The sequence below is a fragment of the Tachypleus tridentatus genome, chromosome 7 (genome assembly GCF_004210375.1).
Source record: "Tachypleus tridentatus isolate NWPU-2018 chromosome 7, ASM421037v1, whole genome shotgun sequence".
Lineage (NCBI taxonomy): Eukaryota > Metazoa > Arthropoda > Merostomata > Xiphosura > Limulidae > Tachypleus > Tachypleus tridentatus.
Genome location: NC_134831.1, coordinates 127366513 through 127380070, shown reverse-complemented (window position 1 = coordinate 127380070; position 13558 = coordinate 127366513). Strand labels below are relative to the sequence as shown.

The 13558-nt window shown below is 38.3% G+C and overlaps 1 protein-coding gene across 3 annotated transcripts in view; it reads right to left on the bottom strand.

Moving 5' to 3' along the window:
* Positions 1-13558, bottom strand: part of LOC143256554 (Krueppel-like factor 7) — a 132347-nt gene that overhangs the window by 11154 nt on the left and 107635 nt on the right. The window contains exon 3 of one of the 3 annotated variants that reach the window (XM_076513915.1): positions 534-780. The exons of the other annotated variants lie outside the window; for them this stretch is intronic. Within the exon in view, the coding sequence (XP_076370030.1) occupies positions 737-780 (44 nt within the window). The 3' untranslated portion in view covers positions 534-736. Of the gene's footprint in view, positions 1-533; positions 781-13558 lie in introns of those variants that run through there. 3 annotated transcript variants of the gene reach the window in all.

Sequence of the window (13558 nt, the reverse complement as noted above, 5' to 3'; positions counted from 1 at the left end):
CCCTCCTTAATTTGGCAGGTAATGAAGCTAGTCAACACAACCCATCGTCAACTTTTGGCATACTGTTTTACCAATGAATAGTTAGTTGGATTGAACGTGAATTATGTTTCCACGGCTGAAAGGGCGAGCGTGTTTCGTGTGACGGGGGCTCGTACCCTGACTCTCAGAGTGTAAGTCAAGTGCCCCAACAACCTTGTCATGCAGGATTTGTTAACAAATGAATTAAAATGAATAAACCACTGGTGCAAATGGTGATAAAGCTATTTTAGCCGTTGGTTTCAATAAATATTTGAGACACAATGGATAAAACTACAGCTTCTTTGGTGTCTTTTTCTCTTTTTATAAAAAATGATTGCTCGAGATGGCGCCAAAAATGACGTCATATTTTTAACGTCACCCAAGTGGGACTGATCTTAAATTTGTTTTAACTCTTTTTTTATTGGAGAACATTTAGTCTTACACGGTATTAGGAGTTAACTGAATAAGTCGTCTCTTTGGTTTAAATCACATCTCGTTTGTCCGAAAGATCTTATTGAGGAAACTATTTGTTGTTATGAAGAGTATCCCGGTTGTAGCTGGTAATAAACTTAAGCAGTTGTCTTTAGTTGAAACGTTTATGTAGCTATCTGCCTGGAGTAAAGAACAAGCGATTGAGGAGGTCTTCCTCATGGGGCTTCAACACAGAGATCAAAGGGTCATTCACCCTTTCTTTTCAGGAAAATCGTGTCATAAAATTTTAACTCCAGACTAGTTCTTTAAATCCAGACAAGTCGTCTCCGTCTGAAAAAACAAAATTCAGTCGAAATACAAAGTATAAAGAAAACACCAACTAAAACGCGAAATATGGTTATGTTTCGTATAAAATGTTCGTTGCATTTAATTACCACAGAAACGCTGTAATACATAATGATAGTAAACATCGTAGAAAAAACAAATTATTTTGAAACAGGTATGTGTTCAGTTTTGGTTCGTTCGTATCTTTCAATGTATGAACCATACGTCAAACAAACAGACTAATTTTATTAATTTTCCTACACATAATGCCCCTAAGTGGCACAATATATCTGCGGATTTACACCGCTAGAAACCGGGTTTTGATACCTGTGGTGGGCAAAGCACAGATAGCACATTGTGTAGCTTTGTGCTTAATTCCAAAAGAAACAAACAAACGCACGTTTATAACCGTATAAATCAAAGAAACCATGTAGAACACGTATTAACAAAGCCCACAAAGACCAGTGAAAATCAGCGGAACCAGGCGAATTTTTATACTTTCTAAATATTCAAATACCGGTTACACGTGCACAAAGAATCGCAAAATTTATTTATCATTTCTGTAAGAAAGGTTATTGAATTTATATGGATAATGTTCCAGTTTGCCACAGTAATCATTATTTTAAGATTCTGTAAAGAACGTAACATACTGAAAGAAATCCTTTATTTAGTTAATAGCTCTACTTTGGGTAAGAGGATACGACAGCCGAGATGAAATAACAGGTCTCTTGTTGTCCCTAAACATTATGTTATGTTAAGCGTTTTTAGAAACCCTGTACTATACTTAGAGTTTGCTTTAGAATACCGCGATAAAAAAAATACATTAGAAATGCATTGGAAGGTGTGAGGTGGAATGAAGTTACTGTGATTCCAGTTTTTTTTTTATAAGCATGCAAACACCGGTTGATTTGGATGTGAGGCTGGAAGGCAATACGCCTCTTGGTTTCAGAGTCAATTTCTTGTTTGTTGTTTTGTCAACGGTACCAGTTACGTTGCAATGAGGATTATATTTGATAAATAAAGCCTTCGTTTCATTGGAAGATTTGATTGTGGTTTCCCTGTTTTGATCTCTTTGCTGAACAAGAATCTTCAGTTATAAGTTAACTGATGTCAGTGGCTCGCTGTAAACAATATATATATATATACATGATGAACTCTCCCCACAATATATTTAAATTATTTCCCCCTGCATGACACAACGACTTGTATCTGACACTGTATGTGTTATAAACTAGGAATAATTTTCCGTATTGCTAATTTGTTTTCGTCCTCTGCTGGTACAGCGGTAAGTCTACGGATTTACAGTACTAAAATCAGGGGTTCGATTCCCCTCGGTGGACTCAGCAGATAGCTAGATGTGGCTTTGCTTTAAGAACACACGTGAGCGCTATTTTTTTGTATTTTAAAGGGACTACTTATGTAGTTTGTAGCATGACAAATGTTTACACACTATAATATTATCTTTCTCTACCAATGGTTTAATTCAGTAGAACTATTCATGTTAAAATAGTTATTATAAAAGTTGGAGTTTCTTTCAAAACTATTGAAATTCTAAATGGTTACGTTATGTAAAAAAAAACAACAGAAATTTTAATTTCTTAAAACTGTGTAAGGAATGGTTGCATTCTAATCACATATCGAATAGGGTTCGTTCTTTAATGTTAAGCTGCAGATAATGGAACTCTGGGGCTTAGCATTGCAAGTCCATAAACTTATCACTGACTTAAAAGAGGACAACTCTGTGTAGGTTGAAATTTCGTAAGGATAAAACACTTTACGTTGTTGTTGTTTTGAATTAAGCACAAAGTTACTCAATGGGCTATCTGTGCTCTGCCCACTACGGGTATCGAAACCCGGTTTTTAGCGTTGTAAGTCTGGAGACATACCGCTAAGCCACTGGGGGGCAACACTTACGACATGTGGCTTAATAACTTAAAGAACCCTATTATTATTTTCTATAAAAGAAATAGTTTGATTTGGTTTGAATTTCGCGCAAAGCTGCACGAGGGCTATCTGTGCTAGCCGTCCCTAATTTAGCAGTGTAAGGCTAGAGGGCTATCTGCGCTAGCCGTCCCTAATTTAGCAGTGTAAGGCTAGAGAGAAGGCAGCTAGTCATCACCACCCACCGCCAACTCTTGGGCTACTCTTTCACCAACAAATAGTGGAATTGACCTTCACATTATAACGTCCCCACGGCTGAAAGGGCGAGCATGTTTGTTGTGACGGAGATTTGAACCTGCGACCCTCAGGTTATGAGTCGAGTGCCTTAACTATTTGGCCATGCCGGGCCTAGAAAGGAAATAATACGTTATACAACTTGGAAATACGAAGTACTGATTCGATTTTTTCAAGGATGAAAACATCAAATAGAAGCAAGTGTTTTCGTTAGCGTTGTTTGTGTATGTTTTCATGAATCTAGATTTGTTAAAATAATGATATATATTTATTATGTGTGGATACGTGTTTTCGTATCCAAAAACCACATTGGTCTATCTGCTATGTCCAACCGAGAGGAATCAAATACCTCATTGTAGCGTTGAGAATTCGAAGACTGAATGCTGTATCAACAAGGAGCGAAATATGCAACATACACTTATTTATACTTTTTCAAATTAGGCTTAAGATACGTCAATAACAAAATCCTATTTATTCAAAGCAATAAAGCGACAAATTAATATGACCAGTAATTAATATAGAAAATTAATTTTTTAACATTTAGCCACAAAAATGGCACTCTGGTTGTGTTTGTTTGTTTAGAATTTAGCACAAATTGCACAACATCCCACCTGTGCACTGCAGACATACCGCTGTGTCACTGGGGGAAAGGTGTAGTGGGTATTTTTAGACATAAATGAGTGAGACTGCATAATTTTTGAACCGAGTCAAACATAAACAAATTTAAATGGTAATGAATCACGAAATACACCTAATTCACAGTTTGTAGTAATATTATTATACCAAGCTAAAATGGAAAGTGAAAATACACTGTTAAACTAGGACACTTTAAAAACAGCTGAAAACGTTGTTTCAATCACCAACTTCACTTTTAAATAATAAAACATTCTGAATAAAATATATTTACAATTTTTTGGAACTGGATTTTTGTGCGTATGAAAAGATTAAAAATCTACTATTTTCTAATGTACTAATACTATGTTATTCCAGGTCTTCAGTTAGGAACAAACCTTTAAAGTGCAAAGTTTTTAAAATTTATTTTGGTATTTCGTTACATCTTACATCCTAAGAGGTTTCATTCGTTTTGAAGTCAGACATCTGCAGCTCAATATTTTAAAATAAAAGTTTTGTCACCTGGATGACCTGATTTACTGCCGTAGTAAGCAAGTCACCTCTTAGAGGCAGCCCACTCTGTAGCCCAAATGCTATTGTATAGTGACAGTGAAAATGTGAGTATTGAAATCATTAACTGTGCTGTTATGTCACACCTTCAACCTAATGATTTTTTTTTACTTTTCTGTAAATAAAAACTACAAGTAATATCTTATCTATTTCTCATTTCTTTAGGTTTACGATACACAACCGTCCTTAAATAATTCATAAGAACTCCTTAACATGTTATAAGGTTTGTCATGGCGAGTCTTTCAATGAGGATAAAAAGAACTATTTTATGATTAAACTGCGTTTACGTGATTTGGTTTTGAATGTTTTCGTAAAGCTTCACGAAGGCTATCTCTTCTTGATGACGAGAAATCCATTTAAAATAAAATTGTATAAACGTTTTTGTTAACCTGAAGATGACCTAGGAAGGTCAAAACGTTGTTCTCTGCTTATCAATAACAGTGTTAATACCCATACCAGCCGTTCTGAGATATACGAGGGCTATCTGCGCTAGCAGTCCATAATTTAGCAGGGAAGGTAAGGACAGAAGGAAGAGAACTAGTCACCACCACCCACCGCCAACTACTGGACTACTATTTTACCAACGAATAGTGAGATTGACCGTCAAATTATATCATTCCCAGGGTTGATTAGTGTGATGAAAATTCGAATCCGCGACCATCAGACTACGAGTCGAGCGCCCTAATTAACTGGCCCATGTTTGTATCGTCACTGAGTCATGTTTAACATTATGAATATTCAAATTCTGAATAATGGGTGACACAGAAGTTCTGAAAAACACTCACACGATACATAACACAATTAGTGATTTTAGTCAAAGAAAAAGTCGATTCAATCTACTTTCTGCGTAAGAACTGAACCCTCGTAATATGTACACATTTACAAATTGTGCCTAAAAGTACAAATGTATGCGCTGATGCAGCTTCCATAAATTGTATTAGGTTACGTTTGTATTTATCCAATAATGCCGCAGAGGCAGAGCTAAATATAAAAATTAAGATATAGGCGCTCTTCACATATACGCTATAACTATTAAACCAATTAGGTTAACTATATATTATGAAGGAAAACTTTATCTCTGGATGGATTTCTTCATAAACGAACTGACCGATCGAGACCTAACCTCGTGAGCTAACTTGGTAGTCCAAAATTAAACGAAATTCTTACTAGACTTTCTCATATATTAAATAGAGATTAAATATATAGTATAATAAACCCTATATTGTTACTTCAGTAGTTTCTGTAATACGTTGAATTTGAACAAAACTCACACCACAACAAAATTCTACAAGTCATTTTTTTATTATTTTTAAAATATTTAAATTATTTTTAAAAGATTATTTAAACAAAATCACCATTTTTGCTTGTTTCCCATAACAAAACCAAAATACACTGTAACAAAATAACCAGATATAACACAGCGAATAAAGATAGTACTGCTGTTTAAACTTCCCGCTCTTTTCTGATTCAAACCATTCAACTTCAAGTTTATATTAGGGTTGAAACAGGCAATTAAGCCTAAATTAGACAAGTATTTCGTAATTCAAATATTTTTAGAACCTTTTTTTTTTCGTATATAGAATATAGTTTTACTTGAAAGCAAAAATCAATATTACTAATTAAATTTAATGCATTAAAAGTACCAAATTCAGACAGTAGAAATCCTGACCACATCTCTACTGTGAAATGGGATGCTTTGAACAAGAAGAGACGCAACTCCTTTGTCATTTGTGCCACGTTTACTCCGCTCTATTGTTACACTTACGATCCGTTTCTCCTGATTTACAACAGTTTTCTTGAGGAATAAACTTTAATGAAAATCCTAGCGGAGATTTTTGCTTATTTTTAGAAAAAAACTGTGTTCGTGTTTTCCACGTTTTCAAAAGAAAAAGCCAAAAGAGTGAAATCTTCTTAAAATAACCTGTAAAAACTTTTGAAATAACACATTTAAAGTACATTACAGGAACTTCAAAAAGAAAGCTTATTATGACTGAATAGTTCAATTTTACTCATAGTCTTTCAGCGGATCTGTCGGGCTTTTGTTAAGTCTTTCAGCGCATCTGTCGGGCTTTTATTAAGAGTTAAAGCGGATCTGACGGGCTTTTATTAAGGGCAGAGATGGGTACGCAATTTGTCACTTAAACAATCAATCAAACTGCACATCTTCTCAATTTGTATATATAGAAGTAAAACCATGTATTTTGTTTATTTGTTTTAAACTCAATGAGCTTAGTATAATACGCACGAGTTCGTCTACAAATTTGCACACATTAAGTATTTGCACTAAAACTTTTAATGCAGCATATGTATCCTCAAACAATTGGGTAGAGTCTTAGTAAATATTACGAGTTTTTTGTACACAAAAAATCAGGTTTTCAATTAAATATTTTAATTAATTATTTTTTTTATGAATCTAGAACCTGTTTCATTACTAGTATGAGTGCAAGGTGATTTCATGTTATGTTTTAGAAACCTTGTTTGTTTGTTTTTTGAATTTCCTCTAAAAAATTTAAATAAAATTGTAAAAAAACATTCAATGGGTAAGCGACTACGTCTTGAATACTCAGAACAGCAATCTTCAACATCAGTAACACACGTACCTCATTTTCTTATATTACATTCTCTTTCGGAAAAACCTTTAGGGCAAATGTCCCCTTTTTTATTTAAAAGGGACTATAGGGACTTGCTGGCTCTCCAAAATCAGTAAAGAAACTTCGGTCTGGTGACATATTGGTTGAAACATCCACATCCCAACACAGTGAACTCCTCTTGAATTCAAAGGCAATTGGGAATATACCTATTGAGGTTACACCCCATGCTACCTTGAATTCTTCACGAGGAGTTATTGTTGAAAGGGATTTGAAGAACGTTCCCGAGTCAGAGATTCTCGCTGGTCTCTCCACTCAAGGGGTTTCTGCAGTAAGGCGTATCTCCACTCGCAAAGATGGAATTACACTGCCAACAAGTACCCTCGTTTTAACATTTACTTCACCACGTGCACCTGCCACCATCAAGGCAGGTTATCTCATTTGCAGGGTTCGGCCATACATACCAAACCCTCTTCGATGTTTCCAATGTCAGAGATTCGGCCACTCAAAGACATCTTGTCGTGGTTCCCTGACATGTGCTCGTTGTGGAGGCAAGGACCACGATGCCTGTGACTGTGACATGAACCCACATTGCGTAAACTGCTATGGTTCTCACCCCTCTTACTTTCGTTCTTGCCCAAAATGGTTGGAGGAAAAAGAGGTGCAGCGTTTGAAAACGGCACATAACATTAGTTATCCTGAGGCTCGGAAATTGCTGTCCACAACTCCATCTCGGACATATGCTGCTGCACTTCATTCCACAACTACAGTGGGAGTGCAGACAGATCTCTCTGTGCCTCCAAGAGAATCATTTTCAAAACAAATGAAAAGCCTTTTGACCTCCGTGATTAAAAAGGTTGATGAATCGACTTCCACACCTATCTCTGTTCCTCCCATACCTTCCAACAAACCTCAAGATCCACGTCCTTCAGTTTCAAATACAGGCATTTCTTCTGATACATCTTTTTCTCCCACCACAAGAGACAAAACAATTATTCGTTCGCGTCCTCAGTCACTGGATTCCCCTTCCAATAACAAAAAACCTGCCCACCCGACACAGAGCAGGATCCATGGAGGTTGATAGACCTCCTCCGATTAAAGACAGTAAAGAAAAAAGACGTGGCCGTAAACCGAAGGGTTCTCCAGCCACTTCACCTACCCGTTCTTAAAAATGGCCACCTTGATACAATGGAACTGTCGAGGTTTACGTTCTAATCTGGATGATATCAAAACGCTGATTGCTTCCTACCATCCTGTTTGTCTTTCTTTACAAGAAACATTTCTCAAAACTGCTAATACTGTCTCCATTCGGCAGTTTTCTCTGTACAGAAATGACAGGTTGTGTGATGGTCGAGTACATGGAGGGGTGGCACTGTTGGTTGATCAACACGTGCCCACCCTGTCTTTGTCACTCAACACACCCTTGGAGGCTGTAGCCATCCGTGTTTCCTTGGGTCATACCATCACTGTTTGTTCTCTGTACCTGTCCGCTGGAAAGACATATGATCAATCAGATCTTGATGCTCTCGTTGAACAATTGCCATCTCCATTTCTAATCCTAGGGGATTTTAATGGACATCATCTTCTCTGGGGAAGTGCTATTATTGATGGGAGGGGGCCGATCTGTAGAGCGGATGCTCTCTGATCACAATCTTTCTCTTTTCAATACTGGTTCTTCCACTTACTTTCATGCACCTAGTCAGTTTTTTACCGCTATTGATCTCTCAGTTTGCTCCCCTTCATTATTCTCCCATTTTTCATGGAGGGTTGACAGTAATCCACTATGCAGTGATCATTTTACGATCCTTTTGAGAGAGACTGGCCGTGGTCGATGCCACCCTACCCGCGTGCCCCGGTGGAAGCTGGATCAGGCAGACTGGTCCACTTTCACTGCTCTCGCAGAACTTGATCCTGCCATCGTAAATCAGCCATCAATAGACGACTGTGTAGCAGCGGTAACTGACTGTATTACACATGCAGCTGCTCAGTGTATTCCTAAAACCTCGACACGTTTTCCACGATATCCTCGTCCGTGGTGGAATCCTGCTTGCCACTTAGCACGGAAGGCTCAAAAGCGGGCCTGGGATACTTTTCGTAGATATCCCACACTTTCAAACCGGGTTGCTTTCCAACGGGCCCGTGCACATGCTAGGTGGGTAAGACGTCACAGCCAGAAGGAATCTTGGATTAAGTTCACAACCAGTATATCTTCTACCACCAGTTCCAAGATCATATGGGACAGGATTTGAAAGGTTAATGGACACTACAATTCTATCCCCCTCTCGATCTTACTCTCTGATGGTCAGGAGGTGACTGATGTTCGGAACATCGCTAACACTCTAGGTGAAAGCTTTTGCCGGGTATCTAGCACTTCTGCTTGTTCCTCCACCTTCCTGGCCATCAAGACTCGGGAAGAGCGATCACCTCTTTCCTTTCGAACTGATTGTTTCTTTGACTATAATTGTCCCTTTACCCTGGTGGAACTAAAAATGGCCCTTCATCGGTCTGCCAGTACGTCTGTTGGACCTGATGATATTCATTATGACATGCTGCACCATCTATCTCCTGCTTCTCTTGATGTCCTTCTGATTGTTTTCAACCGGATCTGGCAGGAGAATGTTTTTCCTGATCCTGGCGCCAGGCTATTATTTTACCTTTCTCTAAGCCAGGGAAAGATCCCAAGATTCCTTCAAACTACCGTCCAATTGCTTTGACGAGCTGTCTCTGTAAGACATTAGAAAGGATGGTTAGTGCTCGTCTTGTTTGGTTCCTTGAATCAAACAACCTCCTCTCGCCCACCCAGTGTGGGTTCCGTCGACAGCACTCCACCTAATTCGTCTTGAAACATCTATCAGAGAAGCCTTTCTCAACCGCCAACATCTTGTATCAATATTCTTTGACATAGAGAAGGCTTACGACACAATATGGAGGTATGGCGTTTTGCGAGACCTCCATACATATGGGTTACGTGGCCATCTACCCATGTTTATTAATTTTTTTTTTAATGGACAGGAGATTCCAAGTTCGTGTGGGTTCGACACTTTCCCGTTCTTTTGTACAGGAACTTGGAGTCCCTCAAGGCTGTGTATTGAGTGTTACATTCTTCAGTATAAATATAAATGCCATCACTGAACAACTCCCTCTCACTGTTGCGAATGGGCTGCATGTCGACGACTTTCACATCTCATGTCAGTCATCAAACATGAGATATATTGAGCGGCAACTACAAACCGCCCTCAATTGTGTACGGAAGTGGACTCTGGCGAACGGCTTTAATTTCTCTCTCTCCAAAACTGTATGCCTGCACTTTTGCCGTCGACGGGGTATTCACCCTGATCCTGAACTTCATATCGGTGAAGTTTTGCTGCCAGTGGTCCCGGAGACCAAGTTCTTGGGGCTTATTTTTGATCGTAAACTGACCTTTATTCCACACTTAAAGCAGCTTCGGATCAAATGCACAAGAGCACTGAACATTCTCCGTGTTCTCTCTTCTACCAGTTGGGGGGCAGATCGCTGTTCAATGTTAAAGGTATATCGTGCTCTTATTAGATCGAAACTCGATTATGGATCAATGGTCTATGGCTCTGCCAGACCCTCGGCCTTAAAGATGCTGGACCCCGTTCATCACCAAGGACTTCGACTCTGCACTGGGGCTTTCCGTACCTCTCCAGTTCAAAGTATATACATTGAATCTCATGAACCTTCTCTACACCTTCGCCGTTTGCAACTATCTTTACAATATACTTCGAAACTTCATTCCTTACCAAAGCATCCCACCTGGAAATGTGTTTTCCTTCCTCGGTGGGCAGTACTTTTTCAGAACAGACGATCTGTCATTGCTCCGTTTGGCCTTCGCATCCGGGAGCAATTGGATGAATTGGCTCTGTCCTTGGATAACATTGCAGATTCCACAGGTCGGTCCATCCCACCATGGCTTATTACAGCCCCCAAATGTGACCTTTCTTTCAGTCACCTAAAAAGTCAGATACTCCAGATTGGAAGTACCGTCTTTTATTCAATGAATATCTTTCAAACAATCATTCAGTTCCCATTTATACAGATGGTTCCAAATCAGATAATTCAGTGGGCTCTGCTATGGTTTACTATGGGTCAGTAGTTGCGCGCAGAATCCCTTCTACAGCTTCTGTGTTCACTGCTGAACTGTATGCCATATCTCTTGCCCTGGATCATATTGCAGCTGAGCAGTACTCCAACTGCACTATTTATACTGATTCGCTTAGTTCTATACTTGCCTTGGAATCGCTACACGTTAGCTCACATCCTATTCTCGCTGATATTCGAAACCGACTGGCCCATTTCTCATTAGCAGCTACTTCAATCCAGTTTTCTGGATACCAGGCCATGTTGGTATTCGCGGGAACGAGCTTGCAGACATGGCAGCTAAATATGTCTGCTTCAGCACCATCACTCCTATGCCTATTCCGTACATGGACTATGGTGTTGTCTTCAAGGCTCGGCTCCGTGCCAGCTGGCAGTCCACTTGGAATGAGCAACGTGACAACAAACTTTTTCAAATCAAACCCAAAATTGGACTTTGGCCATCTAGCTTCCGTAAAGTTCGGAAGGAGGAAGTTGTTCTCACTAGGCTACGCATTGGTCACAGTTTTTTAACTCATCATTTTCTTTTATCTGGAACTGATGCATCAATGTGTAGTTTGTGTAACACTCAAATCACTATCAGCCACGTTTTACTTTCTTGCCATCGTTACAATTCTCAACGACGGCAATATTTTAAACATATTTTTTCCCAGGATCAATCTGTAACATTGGACAGAGTTATTGGTGATGGTGACTCTGTCCACCTTGATAATGTTTTTGTTGACTGGATGTCAACATTGGTTTTTTACGCCATTTTCTGTTTTAATTGCCGTTTTGCTTTTATCTTCAATTACTTTTACAAATTTTACTCCATTTACTTGACTTTTATCTTTTAACTGGACATTTGGCTACTCATTATTACGATTTTGCGGAGTATCTTTTAAAACTTCTATTCTTTTACATTTTGATAATAGCTGCTATGACACATAACCCGGAACCAGGGCTGGAAAGGCCAACTTCAGGTGATTGACGGTGGTTCTTGAACTTACCTGTTAGTCTTCCTGGCGGGTTATGATCATTACCTTTTTGCTAGAGTAAATATTTTACAACTTCTTATACTCTGCCTTCTATCTTAACATTGTAGACTAGGTGTCAACATTGGTTTTATACTTTTTAGTTTTACCTTCATTTCCATTTATGTCTATTACTACATTTATTTATTTTTTTATTTTTTTTTACATTTTTACCGAATGTCTGGCGCAGATAGCCTCGCTGCTTTGTGCCATAAAACACTAAATCAATCAATCAATCAATCGAGCTTTTATCAAGAGGAGAACTAGTTATATAATTTGCTACTGAAACAATCAGTAACATTGCACATCTACTTAATTTGTGTATATGGAAGAAGTTATGCATTTTGTCTGTTTGTTTGTTTTAAGCGCAAAGCTACCAACCTTTTTTTACCATTTCAAAGGGGAATTTTCAACAAATTTAATAATTGCCTTAGAAACTGTACTTTGGTTAGGTATACTTCCTGTGTGGTTGCCATATTTTTAAAAACTTTAGTTTTTGAGTAAAAAATGAAACAAAATATGCGGGTCCTCGAACTCAAATTCCTCTCGGTCGTTCGGTTGTTTCCGTTACGTTTCACAACTATGATGTAATATTTGCCAAACACGCTTTGTTGCGCGCCGACCATTTTGTTCCTTTCAGTGATGGTGTTTTATGTAAATCTATCGGTGTTCTTTTTCCGACTACATACTTTTAATCGGTTTGACACCTTGTCGTATGAGCGACAACAAACGCACTCTCTTCTGGTTGGCATCTGCTCGCATAAACCACTCCAATACCTTGCACAAACATAAGGAATACGTCATATAAATTATACATTTATAGTAAATATTAAATTAACTATTCAGACTGCTACATCTAGTTTGATTTTATAGACAGAATTATGACGTACAATTGAAATTCATTTTGTTACGAGTCATAAATACCCGGTACAATGATTGTGAAAGAGCCGAGTATTAGTTACCATAGTCGGCAAAGTATAAACAAATAAAATCTAGTCTGTGATACCAATAATTTATAAACACCAGACAGGGTTCGAGATGCTTGAAGTTGCACGTGAAATAATACAGACCATATTTGTTGTCATGTCTTAGGCTTACCATTCTTCCACTGGAGGTATGACCGACTCGCCTGGGCGCTATCAGTATCAACCACAGTTCCTCTACTCTTGCTCGTGGAACTGTTCTCGTCACTAAACCTTGTCAGATCTGTGTCAAAAGTAACTGTTTTAGGTTCGTTCAGAGTAGGTTCGAGTTGATATGGCGCTACTCAACACTGTTCAGAACACAAAGTCAAAACAGACTCCGCCTCTGTTTCTCCGTATGCACTAGCCATGTTTATTTACATTTAAAGTGCTGGCGTTGGCGGTTTGTTTGGCAACTATTACGTCACAGTACTTTACCTAGCGGCAAACGTAAAAACTAAAATGTTCGGATTGCCGTTAGGAAAGGGCTCTTTCTGCACCAAGTTCTATGTTTCATTTATCAGCACATATTTTTTTATAAAACATGTGAACCGCAAAATTACTCAGTATAAGTAGTTCTTTTGACTGCAAAGTTTTCTTTTTTCTGTAAAATTCACCTTTAATCTTTTAGGTTTGTTGATGAATCATAAGGTAACCATTTGGATATTACACTTTTATATACTTTCATTATCGATTGGATTTAGATAATAATGAAGCATAGGTTGCATCGTTGTATTCAAATTCA